This window comes from Manacus vitellinus, unplaced genomic scaffold, assembly GCF_001715985.3.
Source record: "Manacus vitellinus isolate BGI_N305 unplaced genomic scaffold, ASM171598v3 scaffold_30_pilon, whole genome shotgun sequence".
NCBI lineage: Eukaryota > Metazoa > Chordata > Aves > Passeriformes > Pipridae > Manacus > Manacus vitellinus.
Window position 1 is genome coordinate 7309450 of NW_021940291.1, and position 19881 is coordinate 7329330.

Here is a 19881-nt window from a genome sequence, read left to right on the forward strand (position 1 = left end):
GATCTATGTGTAAAGAATTTAATGAAAATGAAATTTTAAAAGAAAAACAATTGCCTTCTGTCATTAAGTTGCTAGGCAGTTCTTCCTAAGGCATGAATTAAAATGGATTTTACTGTGGAAGTATCAGCTCACCATAATGAACACGAATTCTTGTTCACTTATAGTACTGCTACAATTCTTAATAGCTTTGTTGCTTTTACAATGATTTTTCAGATTTGAGAAAGTTCTCCTAACAAGGTAGAAAACATTTCCTACAGCATTAAATCAAATTACATAAAAACATAGAAAATATATGCTTTACAAAGCAACCAGACTGTATTGAGCAAATGAAATAAGATTTTTTTAGAAGTTTCAGACACTGTCAAGACAATTCATAACTCTACAAAAGCCTGCTAGCTGAAATTTTGCCAAGGTAATACAAAGTAGCAGAGTTGACAGTACCAGAAACTGATAGACTATCAAGAGCTTCTCTTGCTAGGCCAAACTGCACAATTTTATTTCTTTTTTCCTGAACAGGACATGGTAACCCTGCAAATGTGTCTGCTTTGCCACCTTGAAATAGCACACAATTTCAAACAGGTCGACTGAAACTGCCTCTGTACCATAAAAAGTTGTTCTGCAGAAGAAACACAGCACCTTCCTTGCACATCTTTATTTCTTATTTACTAATTTAAAGGTATAAGGTGGTATTCCTTGTGGAAAATAAAGCAAGAAAAGAACATCCAAACTGGTGACAGAAATGAACATCACAAGGGCCCCAGTCTAACGTGCCCACGGGTCACAAGGTCAACTGGTATTTTACCAAAGCAATTAACAGATAATTTGAGCACAAACAAGAGGAGATAAGTATGTCCTCTGACAAACAAGGTTTCTAACAAAAATAGCAAAAGAATTTCCACTATGGAAGTAAAAAAATGCACTTATTAAAAATGTGACAGCACTTATCTTCCTCCTGCAAACATTCTTTCAACAATTCTGTTCATTGCAGAAGGTCCCAAAGTGTGTCGAGTTTCTGTGCTTTGTTTCAGAAAAAAAATATTCATACACAAGCTGATTACAATAGATCCCAAACACAATTTGCCATGTAAATATAATGACTGATTGAATTTGACAAGCCTCCTTCTAGAACAGTAAACACTGAAGCCTTTGTTTAGGGATATTAATCAGCTCGGTGAGTTCAACGTGTCACCTGTGCCAGAATGGAAGAAAAATCATCCCCACCTGCTGGTAGAACAGCCACCAGTCATATCAAAAGGAGGCAGGACCATTAATTGAAAGAATTACTCTAAATCCCAGTTATTCAAAGTGGCAGGCTTTCACCAGAAGCCCATCTTTCCTGTAACTTATCACTCCATCAGCAGTTAGCTCATGGTCCTGCAATAATGATCCTGCTCTGATGGCTGTGGAGGCCCAAACAGAAATCTGGAAGAGCTTTCTGCAAACTGAGAACTGCAAATCCAGGTAGATGTTAAAGTTGCCCTCTAGACTGGCTCAGGAGCCTGCATATGCTCCTCAATATAAAGACAATGTTGACTACACTGAAAATATTTTTATGTCCTGTAAAGCTGACTTTGAATTAAAAAGAATTAGAAAACATAGATGGCAGAGAATTGTACACCAAAATCCTTAACTGCAGCTTGACCTTAAGTTAATCTTACTGACATTCTTACTTTCCTCTGCTCAGTGGCAAAGAACATTACTGAAATTTGTTTTCAAGTTGAGGTTTCTGTAGAACAGCAAATGATTATGTAAAAATCAAATGGCTAACTTAAGTGGTGAAGTCAGTGCTCTGAAGGATGCCAAAATGGCATCCTCAGCTATCAAATGCTAACTTCTCATAGGAGGGTATCATACACGCTGAGCAAATAGGAAAAATCTTCAGATGGTGAAAGAAATTATCCTCTGTGAATTCAAACATTGAAAATTTTATCTATCATGCCCACCTAGGACCACAACGTGAAGCTTTGCAAGACACAAAAAAAATAAGGTACCTAATTATTGTAGTAGCTGTTCTACCTTCTAAAGTGATACATCTACACATTCCTACAGCAATAAAGAATTTTGCACTGAACAAAGATTTTTTTCCAAAGTCTTTTGAAGTTTGCTATCTGTTAGATGTATGTTTTTACACAGCTATTACATATAGACATATACTCACACATATAAACATTCACGAGGGCTTCACAACAGCTTCTGCATAAAATTATTCATTCTACCAGCCTAATATTTCGCTGCCTCACTCCCAGAGGTGCTCAATTCTAACCTCCACTGCACTTCCCAGTCACAACTTTTGAAAGATCATATGATCCCTTCAAGCTGAGCAAAATGGACAGTCAGCTCCGAGGATGTTCTGCACAATATATGAAAATAACACAGGACACTGCCTGGTTCATTTATTAATACTGCTGCTAATTTTGCTGTGTCCCAGTTTTTTGGCCATCTGCAATCAGAATTCAGCTCAGCTGATGAAAAAAGCAAAGATGCTGCACTACAGAGCAGGACACTGCAGTCATATGAGGAGAATGAATAGTCCCATTTCTGCCCAGGAATTCTTCCCAAGAGCTTAGGAAGTGCCTAGGACATGATTAAATAAATGAGATCCCGGAGCACAAGAGCAGATAATGCCAGTTTTCCTCTGGACTTATTTCTGGGATTACATGAGCTCTTTTGAAGATTTTGCAATGTTTAGGAAATTATTGGGAGTAGGTGAGTGTTCTTTTCCATGTACATTCTCTGATGGCAAATATTAATAAATGCAGGTTTTCAATTTGCACAAGGAGAGCACCTAGAGTGTCTCCCTCTATTACCTGTGGGAGACTCATATGGATATAGTTATTTCCAAGATTTTAAACCTCTGATTACATCAATTTGACTACTAGATTTCAAAGTTACAAGAAAGGTAGACTGAGTGCTTTCTCACTAATTCAGATCCAGAAGTAAAAAAATGGAAAGTTCATGTCATAACCCAGTATGTATTTGATTCCTCCTTTTAATGCCAACATTACTGGTAATAATTTTAAGCTATTACATACTAAGCAAAAATCTATTGTGTGAATTCCTCAGAATTTGTGTTAGCTGGTCTTTTACCTCCAATTCTCATAATAGGAATAGCTACATAGCATGGCAATACAGTACATTTCATAGCATGGCAATACATACAACTTTCAAATTCAAGATAAAATTATTATATTTGAAGTCAATGAATAAGGAAACACTGAATGTGAACTGGCCATGGGAAGACACACCTCCACTAACACAATGGACTTTTAACACACTGTTGACACAAGCTCTGAATTTGTCCTAGAAAGCAACAATATTTAGTGCAATTGTCAGCCCTTGCGCTCTGGAGAAAAACCACAATTATGTAGATTCAATCACTACTGAGACACAGTTCAAGCAGTGGTTGAGGCAGAAGGACAAGTACAGAGTTGGGCTAACTGTGTGCCATCTACTGATAGCCACCAACTTCATAAACTACATGCCCATCTTCTGGGACAAGGAAACCACTCCTCTCCTTTTGGAGTGACACCTCTGATCCTGAATGATTTAGTCTAAGACAAACTGAATATCTGCCTGTAAACAGAAAGTTCATTATTGCATTTCTAAATAATAGAAAAGCACTGCAATCTAGTATTCCATGACATCACAGGTGCCCAAGGAAGCGTCAACATCCTTCAAGTAAGTTTTAATTTTTCTTTTTAATTTTAAAATATATTATGGACTATCTATCAGTATATTCACATACACGTGCCTAGGATAGGGAAGAATAGCACTGCAAATGGTGTAACTATCAGTGTCTCACTCATCTGAATTGTACCACCAGTAACACAGGTGGGAAAACTCTGAGGTATTGCCTTAAGCAATTTAAGAGAACTTCTTTTTGCCCTCAGAAAGGTAACACACATTAAAAGATGTTAAGTGGTTGAGGCTTCACAGTCCCTCCCTTGCCAAAAAAAATTTCAAAACATATCGAAGAGACCTACAGAAATGGGAATTACAAGGGTTTTTTTAAAATCATACTGAAAGCCTGTTTCTCTGACAGCCATGCATTTTGTCATCATTTCTAATTGGTAGGTTTTTACTCCCACTGTCTACTGATTTGACTGCACTTTTTGTGTCAGGTAAAAGGCAGTGCCTAAAACATGTCAAGACAATCAAGAGCCAATTTAAAATGTACATATAAACAAACAAATTCATTCAAGAAGTTGCATAGACTGATCAACTGGGAAAACAGCCTGCATTCAGACCTCGGAGCCTTTGTTACAAGAGGTCTATATGGGGCTTCAAGACCAAGGCATTCAAAGAATGGCATTCTTCAGGAAGTAGAAAGGAAGCATGTTGGACAAACAGGATGCTTCTAGACTTTAGGAAAATGAGTTATAACAAGAACATAAGGAGACTAACCTCACCTTCTGGGGATTTTTTAGTAAAGTGGATCAAGTTGATGGAGAAAAATGAAATTTCATTCCCACTTAGGCTATTTTGCATTATAAGCACTCTATGAAATTTGGCTAATTACCTAGTTTAGCATACTCTTTTAGCAGTCATTTAGTCGATTTTCAAAAATCTCTTTCAAAGAGGCAGGCAGCATGGGAACTCCTATACATTTGTAACAGACACCCCATGACTGAACTTATCTTTTCCTAACCACTTTTATCTGTAAGTTCCCAAAGTCCACCAGCTGAAAACTCCTAACTTATTATGAGACAGGTTCACATGTTTATATAGTAAGGTTAATATAGGGGTAAAAAAAACCACTCTTAGAAAACAAAGTAAGATATTAGCTGAGTTTGGTAAAATGGAAAAAAAAAGAAGAAAAAAAGAAAAAGGAAGTCATGCTCTTCACTGGGCCATAAGCACATCCTGCCACATGGCACTGCTGCAGTATTTTAAACTATTAAATTGTCAACCAAGCTCTAATTGTTTGACGGCAACCTTGTCTGTATCACTACCCATTTTAGTTTATGTTTTGGGTTTGGAGCTGCTAAGGCGAGTTAAAACAAAAACACTGTTCGATATGAGACATCTTAAAAACACACATCCTGCTCAGTGCTGGGAAAAGGAATGTGGCCAAAACACAGCTGCCAATTATCCTACAGGTAACTATTGCAACTGATACTTATTTTATCCACTTAAGAGGTATGTAAGGCTTCCCCATAAGGGTGTGCAGTCCAGCCAGAAGAAACTCCCTACAAAGAAGAAGCATTTGGGCTTCTTTTATCTTCCTCCCTAAGAAACAACTAAAAATTACAGTTTATCATATTCAAATTTTAGTCTTGAGAAAATTATTGAGCTCCCTACACTTCATGTATGGAAAAGAAGGGCATGAGTATGACTTCAGAAAGTTGCCTTTTCATTATTTTTTTTTTAATCTAAAAGACACAGCTACTCATTCTGATGAAATAAACAGGGCTTCTTGAGTTTGTTTTAGTATCAGTGAAGAGGGTATCTTTTCCCCACTTTGTGATGAATTGGCCCTTCTAGGTAAATTGCTCAAATAAACCCTGCTTGTTGGATGATAATTGAATGAGCTTGGGGAATTTTGACAGTTCCAGGTGTCGAGAAGTTGGGAGAAAACAACATCTGTTCTCATCAAGTAGCAGAAAGGCAAATTCAAAGTCACTCTTAATAAATTTATAGCGTGAATATTAAACAGAGAGCAAAAGAGATACGTTAAAAATTAATTTTTTAAAGTCAAATTATACTTTTTTATTAGCTGAATGTAGCAAAGCTAAACTGCTACATCCGACATTGTTGTTTTATCTTTTTTTTTTTTCTGTCATACCTTGCACTGTCACAATTTGTCACTGGGGCTAAAACACTCACATTCTCTGCACCACATTCACTGTATAAACAGCCAGACCATTACGTGGTGCACACTGACATGCAAGAACAGCCTGGCTGGCTGGGTGCTAGCTCAGCACAAGTTTTAAAAATAGACAGGCAACAGAGAACACACTGTTAAGTATTTGCCATTGCCTGTAATTTGTCACGGTATTTTACATAACTCCTGTAATAATTACATTATCTTTTATACTTGTGAATAGTTTAATTCTTCCTTTCCTTCCCCATCCTTGTGCTTCAGACCCAGTTGCTGACATGGGGAAGGGAAAAAAGTAACTCCACCGATGTGAGGTGAGGAAGAGCCACCCTTCCCAACCCCGACCTGGCCTGGGGGAATCCAGGGCAGAATTCTGGGGCAGCAGAGGGGACAGAGAAAAGGCATTACTGCTTTTTATACTGTTCTGCACAGATCATTCCTCTCCCTTCCAAGCCCCACAATACCTCAGATGTACAAACTACTGCAGCATGGTAATGACAGCAATTTATGGGAGTCCAGCAGAGAGAAGATTTTAGAGCAAGAACTTTGAGTACGTTCATGCTGACTGAGAACTCCATCCAAGGCCCTTCTATTATATTTTTTCTGTGGGAAGAACGTAGTCTAAAAAAAAATAAATAATAATTTAATACCTCTCAATATCTTAAGGTTTTTAATGTAAGGAAAAATCTCAAGACAGAACAGCCACTACCAGGATTTCCATGTTCTCACTTTCAAATAGAGACCTCACACTTTTATTTTAGTAGCAGACAGAGTGTAAATGCACAGTGCCTGTATAGATGACTTAACTACTTAAGGTTTGTCTTAACTGGACAGTTAAAATGATAATCCAGTTGCTGGAGAAGCAAATATCCAGAATTACCTTCCACTGAATCTGTACCAACACACATAGTATCAAGCAACCCTTTTCTGTTCCATCTTTCCCTAGGGCAGCTAATTGACTCTTTTAAGGAAGTGACACAGCATTCTCACCTGGCAAAACCAGCCACAAAAGCCAGGCTAAATGTAAAAGTTTTTGTCTTAACCCGTCAAGAAACTTATTCCCTGTGGTTGACCCAACACTTGCAAACATACTGAGAGTTCTTATTCCTGTTATCAGCTTCAGCACAGCCACTGACACCCCAAAAGCTGCTCACACAAAGGTCTTTGTGTTAAAGTGTAGTCAGAAAGTCACTGGTGAGTATAAGGCATAATTAAAAAAATATCACTCTTCATGCTCACACCAGTTTCACATTTACCACCTCATGATATTGGCAAAACTTGGGGCTTGGGGATTACTCTGTAACCTGCACTTAAATCCACTCAGTCAGTGACTGTGGTCAGTGTAATTCACTGCTGACAGCCACACAGAGGGGACTTTGGGCTGAATGGCTGCTTATCCATCAATCCCTGTAAAAGGGATACAGGTGGTAAACTCACAGCCACGTGGGACTGTGTTTGTAGTGATACTTTTACACTACATCATCTGGTACCTCTGCTGTTTTGCCATAGTCAACATCTTTCTCTCTCCATAATGTGAAAATAATTTTGGTATTTCACCAAATATTGCAACCTTTTGCCACACTATAAGAGAAGCTTTTCTCTTCCTCTTTGTCTCAGAACACAAATAGAAACAGTCTTTGAAATACATTCAGACTAAACTTTTTTTTTAATGTTAATTTTCAGAAATGTTGCCAATCCATTTTTAGCAGACGGTTTGCTATTTAATATCTCTAGGCAAGGCAGAAAAGCTTTAATCAATAGAATCAAAAGCAATGTTGAGAAATTACGTACAATTTCACAAAATCAAAGGCATTTCCTACACACTGTCAAGCAGACAAAAACATATTGACATGTTGTTACTGCAAGGAGATTAGGAATGTTTCCCACATTACAACACTGAATTTCCTTTTATGTGTTTGTCTCCAGGTTTCCCCATAACAAGGAATTTTACTCCATCAAAAATTTAGAAATTCTCCAACAGTAGCTAAATTATGAAGAAAGAGAAACCAGGGCTGAGAGGTTAAAAATCTACCCTGAAGAACCAGGAGGTACAACATAAAAAGCTTTACCTTTTGCTTACTTCTTCAAATGAGAAATCAATAGTGTGGCTCCCAACCCTTTCCGTGGCCCAGCATTCCACCTGCTCCTGCAGCAGTCAATCATCTGGAAAACAGTCTCCACTAAAAGTGACAAAATGTGCAGGGTTCACTCTGGCCATCAGCTATTACTCAATTACCACAGAGAGCACTAACGACTGTCTGAAAGCCTGATTCTAACACACTTCAGGCAATACTTCTGTCCTTTGCATTTCCAGGCTGCAGGAGCCTGTTCCTGGTGCCACCACACTGAGATGTTATGCAAACACACTCACACTTGCTCTAATCAAACTCTTGCTTCAACACTTGCATTATCATTTACAAATTCTTCCGTGTCAGTCCACATCAGGGAATGGTGAAGCCCCTTCCCACCTTCAAGACAAGACATAGAGATCCTTAGTTTAACCATTAAAAGCATGTACATCAATTTATAGAGTGATATAGAGAGAATATTTTTTATATATTAAATATTTGTATATATATTTACATATTCTTTTTCTTGCAAAATTTTTCTCGCAAAATTTTTCTCAGCATTTAAATGAGAGTAGCAGAAGATGCTTTTAAATTATTTTTATGTATTTTTATGTAAGAAAGACAGAAGCTATGTGGAAAACTCACGTGTGTTTATAGAATTGCATTTATATTAAGTACAGCAATAAATCAATGAGATTAAATAGTTTCTGTACCAAAAGCATTCCTGTTACAATGCCTGGGTTTGGAGAAATGAAAGCTTCAAGTGGGAACAATGTATTCAAACATAAGTCTTTTGTTGTCACTTTGCTACTTCTTTTCCTGCTCTTGCTACTTTCAGTGTCTAAATTCACCAGTCTTCTTGGTGTCATGTACAGCTTTATACAACTCTTTGGAACTTGAGGGAGATTTTTTTTATTGTTGGTTTGTTTGTTTTATATCTAACAGTTTCAAATTAATTTTAAATTCACACAGCTTTACAACCATGTGAAAATATTAGCTAAACACAAGCTTGAAATATCTAATTCAGTTACATCTAAGTTTAATGATGTCATAATCCTTTATGGCTGACATCATGTTGTAAAGTCAAACAGTACTAATTCTACTGCCTCTGGAAAAACAGGATCAAAATAAGAACACACAATAATATTGGAGACCAATGCCAATACAATTTTGGTTCCGGGACCAGTATCTTGCTTGTGATATTCTGATTGTATGCAAGCAAAATATTTCTTACTTCATTAAAAACACCACACATGTTTTAGAAGATCCATATAAACTAAGTCAAATAGATTTAAGTCTTCAATTTCTGAATACTTGAGTTGGTTTTAATTAGCAAGCAAATATTTGTAGTAATTTACTAGATGTTAAACTGGATTTGAGAGTGACAAGAAAGCAAAAAAGGCTTTCAGAAGAGAATCAAAAATGGTGCATTGCTTTTTTCCACTCCATGGAAATTCAATAGCACCAGTTTGGAGTTTCCACTAGTGTAATTGATAGTTTCCACTCAATAACTGCAGTTTCATATTAACTAAGAAAGGATAAAACATTCAGGTATTCTTGGGCAGCCTGTAGCTTTTCCTATACTTTTCTCCTTTCTGACCCTCCTCGTCCTCCAAACTGTTACACATGAAGTGAGCACGTCTTCTAATCAGAAATTCCATAGAAATTACAACATACTACTCCCACACCCTTTGCTTGAGCAGCTTAAAATATTCCTGTTAGCACGAGGAGCAGAGGCAAAGGCTGGCATCACGTAATCATTCAACATACAGCTGGTAAAATTACAAATACCTCAGAGAAAGGCAAATATATAGAACAAAGTTATTTTAAAACCTATTCTGTGCTCTGTTCTGCAAGCCCTATTTATTCTGTGCACAGAGAAATCCCAAAAGGCGTTTTCTCCAACCATAACTTCATCGCAATGATAATCCTGTAATGGATGAGTACAGACTCACTGAGTCTGCTGAGCTTGAAAAGTTTATGTGAGTTTTTCTTTTACCTACAGCATGCCAAACCTTCTTGCAAAGCCTCTGGCAAGTCATAGCTTGATGCAGAAAGGAAAGCTTCAAAGGAATTTGAATCTACCATGAAAGCAGGGACAGGTAATTCTCTGCATTAGTTGGATGATTCATGAAAGATATCTTTAGCTAGATCCAGATTACATATGGGCAAGTAACACAGTCTAAAAATCTATATTATCTCCCTAAAATGAAGACTGGAATGATCATTTATCTATGAAGAAAAAAAAAACCAGAAATACTATCTTTTTCTTATACTCTTCAGAAAGCTGCTTATAGAAATCCTATTTTCTCAGAGATCACCTCTGACAGCTTTAATAAAAGGAAAATTCAAACATTCACATTTAAAATACATTTAAAATTGATTTAGGAGATAGGAAATGTCAAAACCAAAACTACTATAGGATTTCCATACCACCACCGACTCGATTCTCCTGACACAAGGTCACTGAGCTTACGAATTTTCAAGGCACAAGCAGAGAATTGGGCAATTATGTGGTATTCAAGATGTGCCAGTTACAACATGCATGTTGGGAGAGGTATCTGATCTGTTCCTTCAGGGCTCGTGTCAGTCTCAGATTTGTGTCAGTGGGGTCTGACAAGATCTACGGTAGGAGAGCAGATGTGGCTACTGCACCACCCTGCAACATTTGGCTGCTGCGGGATTCACACGCTCTCTGGGCTGTTACTAACAGGAGGAAAGACCTTCTGTCTGATTCATCTGAGCAGCTCCAGCAGTGAGTCAAACCTGCCACCAACAGTCTGTATAAATTTGGCCATATCAGTTCTCTATATCCCTCTCCTCTGCCCAGCTCCCGCAGACCTTATTCATAAAAGAGCTCCGAGCCAAGGGTTCCACTACACATTTGTATGGCACTGGTCACAAGACAGCTGGGATTTCTGCTACCTGCCACGGTGGTGTTGTCAGAGAAATACTGAATTTTAAAAATCATCCAGTTTAAGTAGTGAATATAAGTAAGAATCCATCACAGACTTGAGAAGACACATTCTGGCATTTTAAAGGCAGAGCACTTCAAGGTAGCAACTTGGACCCTCCATCTTCATGTTCTAAAAAAAGAAATTAGAATATCCTCATTTGCTAATTTTCAAAGCCAAGTAAAGGAGATGCTGGAGAGCTGTAATAATTACCATCAGGGCTTCAGCTCCTAAACTTCTCTGCCTTTCCCTCAGGAAACTCAGGATAACATGTTAAAATAGTGCCTTGGTTACAAAACACCAGGTGAGCAGAGAAACTTTGCTGAGAAAACAGAAACGATGTTGTTGCACAGAGAACACGTGCACTGCACAACTGTAGTAAGGATAGATTTAGGCAGAGGTAACAGCAGCATGAAGTCAGAGCATTAAGGTTCAGGTACCTGAGAATTTCAGCGTCTATTTAGTGTATCTGTCCACACTGTCCCACCAAACAGCCTCTTACTGAGCTATTCATTACGTTCCTAAAATTAAGGAGCCCAGAACTTTCTAAAGAGGCTAGACTGGAAGGTCAAGGGCTGCACAGAAAGATACCTCCACAGATGATGGGAGTGCCATTGGACTTTGACCATCATATGGCTTGTAGAACAAAATAAGGAAGATTAGAAGACATTTTTAAATTAAAAAAAAAAAAAAGAAAAAGAAAAAAAAAGAAGAATTAAGAGGAAAATAACACGGCAGACAAATGAAAAAGGATTCATCTCAGAGGAGGTACAACACAATATATGGTTAGATTTCACTTTCACATTAGACAGACATTTTATATCATTAACTGTGGAGCACTAAATTCCTTCAGTAATTGTCAGTCACACAGTATCTGCTCTGGACTCAAGAACAATCCCAGGACTCCACAGCACACTGTACTGAGCCCAGTCTCTGATCTCCAGGCCAGGCATGGCTAATGACAGTCTTATGGCTGTAAAAATGGGGACAGCCATTAACCAGCTAAAGAGGATTCATGTCCCATTGTGTCCCTTGCCACATTCCACACATCAACAGCTCATGAGCAGGTTCCTGGGTTGTTCTAATGACAACCAAGGATTCCCCATCATCCTCAGGAGGCAGCTAAGCCATTTTCTTAACTGCCACTGCCAAATATTTGCTTTGTTAAATCACTGTAGATTTTCTTTACACGTAACACCTCTAACATTCAGGTGGATAATATCATCTTATCCCATCATACCTCAGCTTATGCATGCATCCACAGCATAATGCTGATGAGACCTTTCTATTGAACACAGAATCAGAGTCAACTGCTTCAGGAGCTTGTCACAGGCAAGGGAGCAATGTTTGGGAGAGACAGGAGACAACTTCAACCTTTCAGCTCTGGAGACAACGGAGAAACGACAGAGCCCATGCTAGGTTCAGTGGTAAACAAGTGGTTGCAGTCTCTTTCTACAATATAGCAGAAAGTCTGAACTTGCAGGTCTAGTTTTGCATTTTAGGCCCTGAGAGAAGTCACACCTGCTGCTCTCCCTGCCTGCCCTTGCATGCACAACAGTTAATTGTCAGATCACAATCAACCCCAGGCCATGCTACGCCCAAGTCAAAGATTTGACTCCTGAGGCTGATATTGCCATCAGAGAGCATGACACCAGGACCAGGCTGATCTCACACATTATACACAATTCCCACCAGCTAGGCACAGGGCTTGCTTTGTGTTATTTTTCACATGTATTTATCCATATTTTGGTCATGTAGATAAAATCACTTGTTAGTACTAAAATGGGCATACCAAGGTAGCAGAAAGTCACAAGAGCTCAGCTGGAATCTCTGCACGGCTTCAGGCTCCTTGTGCCAACCTGAGCAACGTTCTCCAAAGTGACACCCAGGCCAGCACAAATGAAGTACTGAGCTGAGTTCAGAACCTTAAGCAGAGCAGCACTGCCCATCCCTGCACAGCCTCTACTTCACCTGCTCACAGACTACAGTACACACCCTTTCCACTGAAGCTGTGCCATTATGCAGAGATAACAAACATCAACAGAAATGAACTTTTCCAGAGAAAAGGCAAAATTTTCTAGCTTAGCAATAAGAGAACTTGTGGAGGACACGGAAGTCTAAGCTTCCAGCCTCTGCCCCTGATTAATTTTTTAAATTTGGGTTGAAGACTTTCATGTGAACTACAAAAAAATGTCTTGATTGAAGGAAACAGAACACAGGTCAATCCCCTTCCTAACTATAAAGCTATTCACTGTGACTTTTTAGCCAAATAAAACTTTTCCTGTTCCTGTCAAAAGAAAAGAACTCAAATAAACCTGTCACGCCATTCCCATTGCATACACCTGAGGAATTAATAGAGCAATCTAGCTGACAATCAGGAAAAAACAACAACAACAACTCATTCTGAAAAAAACCCAACTTTAATCACTAAAAGAATCATTCAATATCCAGTAACAAAATACCATAATATGGCCAAACTACCACTCCTCAGTTTTGGCCACTGCATCCTAACCCTAGTAACATAAATCCTCAGTGAAAGAACCATCAAAAAGGTAATTAGAAGAGAACTAAAGATATTAAAAACACATAAAAGTTAACTTTCATAATGGTAATAATACATTATCAAGTTGTAGTCAACATAATCAACAACATTAAGTTTTCAGTAGATGGTCCTTGAAATACCTGTACCTCCAGCACTGCTTGAAAATTTACAGCAGAAATAACTATATTAAGGGGTTTTTTTTGCGCATCCATTCCTAAGCATGGAAGAACATGAAAGTTAAATTCAAATTAATCTGCATCGACATGCAGCAATCTAGAATGACTTGAGAAGTCACAGCCTAAAGAGAAAAAATAATGGGATTAATCCTGAATGTCTTACATAGGCAAGTAGTTGCTTCTCTTGCAATTAGTTACATTGGGACAGCAGGTCTCTCTGCTTGTACAGAGATGGGGAATACAGAACCCTCTGTTGTGGAGCAAGAGCTGTGTGTTCTCAGGGCTCCTGTCTTGTGCTCCTTCGTTTCTCAGCAGAATAAATACACTGCAGCAAGTGATAAACATTCCTAATTGCTTTTGAGTTTGAGGGAAATAAACTGGGGGGGTTTAACAATTAATTATTCCCAAAAGGAAAGTACCACAAGAGCAAGAGTCATTGTGGAGTGGCCATTTCAGTCCTGGTGAGCTGACTTTATGGAACCCAGCACAAGTGAGGCACAGCAAGAGACATTCTTCTTTGTGTTTGAGATCAAGAACTAAAAGGTAAGTAACAAATACAGAATTTACTTACCCAAACCTTTACATGGCTAAATTTTTAAACCTAGAATTTACATTGCTATATTTTTAAAATCTTTCCATGGCTAAAATTAAGAATGTGGATTGACTTAGATCCCAAACCCAAAATATGCAATTGCTGAAAAGAAATCATTTCACCCTAACACCTGTCCAAGATGTAGGGAATGAATGAATCACACACTGGAGGTCTCTCCCTCCCCCAGTTGACCAGAGGGTGATCAGATATCCAACTGTGGGATACCTAATATTAGCTCAAGTAAATCCACAGAGTAAATCATCCTAAGCAGCAGGTTGAGAAATAACACATACTACTGCTTTCTCACAAATTTTCCCAAATAAGTCCACACAGTGCCTGATATTTCATTGATGAAAACAGCTGCAGCAGCTCACAAAGATGAAGGACCAAAGTCCTAGTACAACACAGATATCTTTGTAACCATCCATTGATCTTAAATAAGAATTCAGCTGGTCCAAAAATGAACTGTGTGTTACAACTTTAACTTAGATCTACTCCTGTCTCAACTGCATGTAATTTAATAATTCTGTTAGGTCCAAAGAAGGTGGGGGTGAGGGGGTGAATAAGAATGGGGAGGGCAAAGAAGCAAATTCACTTCGCAGACTTCCCAGTCCACAATCTTTCAAAATAATGTCGAAATCGAAACATCATCTGATTAAAACTAGGGAGGCTGAAAAACACCGCAATGACATTGCATAACAAGACAGACAGGAGGGGGGTGAATGAGGTGTTTTAAGTGATAACAGCTTAACTGCAGCTTAGCTTCTCAAGGAAAAAGCTCAACTCGCCACCTATGATGGCCTAAAGCGAGGCTGCAGAAAACAGCAAGTTTCTCCCTTCTTGCAAGTGTTTGTCACTTCCTTGCTGTTACAAACCAAGTGTCAGATTAAGGGCAGCCTGCTCCCTCATCTGAGTTCCAACTGCCCATACGACTTAGGGCAAGTTTTTGGTGACAGAGCCAATGCATGATGCATTATGAAGATGAACGATGTGTTGTGATCTGTTTGAAGCACTCTTGTACTGATTTTAAAAACATGAGAGTGTTTGGGGTTTTTTGAACCAGTATGTGAACTCAACAGAACATAGTTTTTTCAAACAAAATTGAGAAAAACTGATTTCAAATCCTAGGTGTGAACCACAGATATTTAATTTAACACTCATTAACCTTAAAGTATACTTTCTGGAAATAAAGCTCAATGGTACTAGATACCACACACCTTTGTTAGGCCTGAAAAGGACTGCATTTTGCATAAAGCTATCCATCTGGTCTTTCACTCAGTTTCTTTCACACACAAAAACACACACACAATTAATCTCAAAAAATACACCATCTTGTTTGCAAACTCAAAAGCAAGTGGAAACCAAAAGTTTCTGTCAGTGGGCTGCCTGCTAGCATAAAGCATATGCTTCCTACTGAAGATTTGGGGCAAGAGGGAGGAGAATCTTCTTCACATTCTCTGGGGAGCACTCAGATGTAATTAACACCACAATCACCACAACACAGTGCCAGAGAAAAGCATGCAGGTCATCATCACTGTAAAAAGGTAAAGTCACTTGACCAAAACCATCTTGTGAGCCGTGTCCTGCCAAGAGCCAAAAATTCATGATTCCCAGGCTTCAGCTGAAGGTCCAGCATCATGCTCCAGCTCCACAAGATACTTCTTTCTGTGGTCCATCCTGCTCAGCTAGACTGCAGTGCTGCCAATCCCTCCCCAAGCTGCCTACCCCAGGAGTCAGTATATGGGTGCACGACCCTGGAAATTTCTTTTCAGTCTGACACTTTTCTTGCCATGAAAATGGTTTTCTGTAAAAATACATACTTTTAGAAAGCGTTTTAAACGAAGGCATGTCTTACTCCTTTCTCCTCTCAGGACACTTGATGAAACATTTAAAGACTGCAATTTATATGCTAAAGGAATTCCCAGATGGCATCTAATCAAACAATTCAATCAGAAAACAAATTAAAATGAAATATTAGCGTAACCCCATGTGTAAAATGCAGCAGTTAAATCTCTCTGGTATTTTCAGGATATCCTATGGAATGTAATTCCATTACCCGTGCTAATTTCATGCCTGTTCAGCATTGCAGAACATCTGAGCTATTGAGACCTCTCTCCAACAGAAAAAAAAGAAGTAGTCCAAGGAAAAGTTTAATAGCAAACTACAGATAACCCTTATAACCTTGCCAAGAACCATTGCAGCAGTTTGTTCACCCAATTTATGGCACCAAATCTCCAACTTATAACTTCTTAAAGCTGACCTTCAAGCTCATCCTAAACCCGGTCAAACCTAGGATATTTCTTCCAATAATTTCAGTGAGTTTTGCACAATGATCCAGAATTCACAGCATCTCATACTGCTAAGCAAAATCTGATTAAAATAACATCCTGTTCTGCGGTATCTGCCGCAGGAATTCCTTGAGAACTCCAGTTGTCATGATTTCTCAAATAAAGGAGAGAAAATCCAGTCCGGGATACTGATCCGTGATTTTTATTTTATTTATTTATCTTAAAGAGTGATTTCAATAAGTTAGGAGAAGTTTGTAAAGTTTATTTTTACCCCTAATATTTTGGTATCTATTACCAAACTGTTCACTTAATTAATTTAAAGACCCTCTTCAAGTTTCAAAGAAACATTATTTAAGGAAAATACCTTCTGGCTTAATTCATGCTATATTCTCCCCTCATTTAAGTATACCTTTTCCCTATTACTCTGAGAAGAACTATTGACCAAAGGCCAATATGGACATTGCTAGTTTCCTTGAAAATAAATAAGGATATTTGAGTTTCACGTCAACAAACCTGAAGGAGTTAGTTATGCTCCAGCCTCATAATGAAAGTCAACTAATGTTGTATATCTAACCAGAGCCTTTTGAAAAATCCCTGCCTTCATACATGCTTCCACAGTGCACTCCACTGGCACACAGACAAGAATATATTTCCTTTTAAAAATCCATTTCAGGAATCGAGAAAAACTTAAGGTCTGCATGAGAGAGCTTTAAACTTGCAGGAGCTGCTATAACCCGTTCTCCAGAAGAAATTTACTCATTTAAGCAACATGACAAGACTATCTGAGGAATGAAGGCATATACAAAAGTAATGGTGATATGTCATATTTAAAAATACATTACTACAAGTCACAGAAAAGTAGCTGGGCTTTAATGGTGCTACAAAGTGTATATTGACAAGTGGGGAAGTCCAATTCTTATGGGAATTGCCACTCTGCTTGCTCCACCTTATTCCCAGAAGACCAGTTGGCCAAAGCTGCTGGAAGCGAGCGAGATTTTTTGCCCTGGTGACAGATATCCTTCACCACATGGTCTGCTCTCCCTTTTCAGATTTAGGAGAGACTACAATTGGGATTTGAACATTCACTGGAGGTTATGCAGAAGCAGAGAAAGATAGTCCCTCCAGATTTTGCAAGGGCCCTCACCTATCCACACCTTCAGCCTCCTTCCTATCCAACCCACTTAGCAGGCTGAGAGAATGATTCCATGCAGATGATGAAAACATAAAGGAAGGCACTAAGGATAACCCAGTAAAGCTAAAGTCATATAAAATCCCAAACTCCTAGGAAACAGTCATATTCTCCCCCTCTCCTTGCCCACTCAGCCCTTCTCCCAGAGCACCCATTAAAAGGAGACCAAATTAAAAGGCATTACACAATGAGAGATTGCCCCAGTTATAATCCCAAGAGGCTCCCAGTACTACACCAGCGCTGAGGGAAAACCTTCATCACACCCAGACGCACACAGACTCAACACGGATTAGCAGAGTCAGGCTTAAAGGGGGAGGAGAACAAGAATTCCAGTAGCAGCAACCCATTTTTAAAAAGCAAAATAACGAATAAAAAAAATAAAATTACGATAACAGCAAGATGGGAAGTGGGTCTTGGGCACTTCGACCCCCTACTTTAGCAAGACACAGGCAGGCAGGGAGCCGAGGTTTATTCCAGCGCCAGGCCGAGCCCAGTGCCCGGGGCCGAGCCCCCGCAGCCCCTCTCGCCCCGGCAGGAGGGAGGGGAGTGGGGCAGGTCCCCCCCGGCCCCGCCGCTCCTCCGGCCGGGTTCCGCCGGGGATCCCACACGCTCCGCAGGCTCCGGCTCTTCCGGGCTGGGGATGGCTCTGCCGATCGCGACAGGGATGTCACACGCACACACAGCGAACGCGGCGGGAGGGGATGGAGCCCGCACTCGGCAAGCGAGGGGAGGGAGGGAGAGCAAGCGGGGGTAAGGTGGTACCTTGGATGTGCTGCTTGATGACATTTTCCAAATGGTCCAGCCTTTCTATAATCCTTAAAGTGTCCCCTTTGTCTTCCTCTAACTTTTTTTCTGAGATCGGCTCCTGCACTTTCACATAAACACTGGCAATGTAGTTGGTGACCCAGCCCACGTACAGCAGGCAGACGATGTTAGTCATTCCACTCAAAATCACGCAAGTGGACACTAAAGTTTTGGTTTTCCTGGTGCACACCATCCTGAGATCCCTCCATATAGCTCCAAAAAATCCTGTGATCCAGAAAAGAAAAATAAACTGCGATGAAAATAAATCCTTTTCCCCCCCTCTCCCCGAAACGGAGACCACTCAAAAGTCAGTAAATTTCCATGCAAGAAAAGTTCTCCGATCCACAGAATAAAAAATACTTGTCGCCTACCGAGAAGGAGAGGTGGGGGCGGGGAGGGCTGACAATTAGAATCCCGGGTTTGAGTACATTAGAATAGCTGAAACTTTGCGATGGCAGTGCCGACAGCAGACAGCGAGGCGTGCCAGCCGCCCGGCTGCCCGCTGCCTTCAGGCACCGCCTCCCGCCCCGGGCATCACGGACGCCGGCAGCCCAGTGCCCGAGCGCGGAAAACTTTGTTCCCTCCGACGCCGCTTCCCATCGCAACCGGCCGCGGCTCCAGACTCAGCCCTCGGGAGCAGCCGGGGGAGCGGGGCTCGCTCGGCCGCCGACTGGCAGCTCCCCGCTCCAATGGGGAGCGGCTCTGGCGCGGGGGATGCGGGGCGGGCGCCGGGGCGGGGATGCGGCGGGACCCCACCTGCTCCTCGGCACACACACGGAGGGGCGGCGGGGCCCCTCCTTCCCTCCTGCCGTTCCTGCGCGAAGAATTCCCGGCGTAGAGAGGCAGAAGCAGCAGCCGCCGCTCGCTGCAGGCGGCGCTGGGCGGCTCGGCCCGGAGAGCCGCGGCGCGGTGCCATGGCTGGGATGGAATGGATGCACGGTCACGCCGAGAGTCGTCCATTTGCCTCGGGGGTGAAACCGGAGACGCGCCCTGGGCTCACCGGAGCTCGCGGTTCCCGGCGACCACCCACCACCGCGATGTGTTCGTCGTTCACCCCTTTGCGAGCCCGCTCCCCGGGGAGGTTGGATCGGTAACACCTAATTGTTGCTCTCACCCACACCAGCGAGCCCCAGCGTACACCCACCCACCGCCGCCCCCGCCCTGTACACTATCAGAGTACATCCAGAATTAGCTTCAGTATCAGGGGCAGTATCAGTAACTCACATTTTAGTTCAGCATATCCATGCTGCTTTCCTCTCTTTACCTTTTACATCACTTTTGGACACACGCTAAAAAGGCAAATTACTCTCCGTATGAAATCCCACGGATTTGAGAGAGGCATAGATGAATCTCTTCCATCCCTAAAAAACAACAACAACAACAACAACAACAACAACAACAACAAAAAAGAGGGGGGACTTTTGTACTAAATGACATCGTTTTCTT

General features: G+C 40.6%; 1 protein-coding gene across 2 annotated transcripts in view; it reads right to left on the minus strand.

The window, feature by feature from the left end:
* GALNT18 (polypeptide N-acetylgalactosaminyltransferase 18) overlaps positions 1–19030 on the minus strand; it is a 225929-nt gene extending 206899 nt beyond the window's left edge. The window contains exons 1-2 of one of the 2 annotated variants that reach the window (XM_018076080.2): positions 18807–19030; positions 18394–18660 (exon numbers count right to left, since the gene is read on the minus strand). In XM_018076080.2, the coding sequence (XP_017931569.1) occupies positions 18394–18628 (235 nt within the window). In that variant the 5' untranslated portion in view covers positions 18629–18660; positions 18807–19030. The remainder of the gene's footprint in view (positions 1–18393; positions 18661–18806) is intronic. The other variant, XM_018076079.2, reaches the window with a different exon arrangement.
* Positions 19031–19881: the final 851 nt, after the last annotated feature.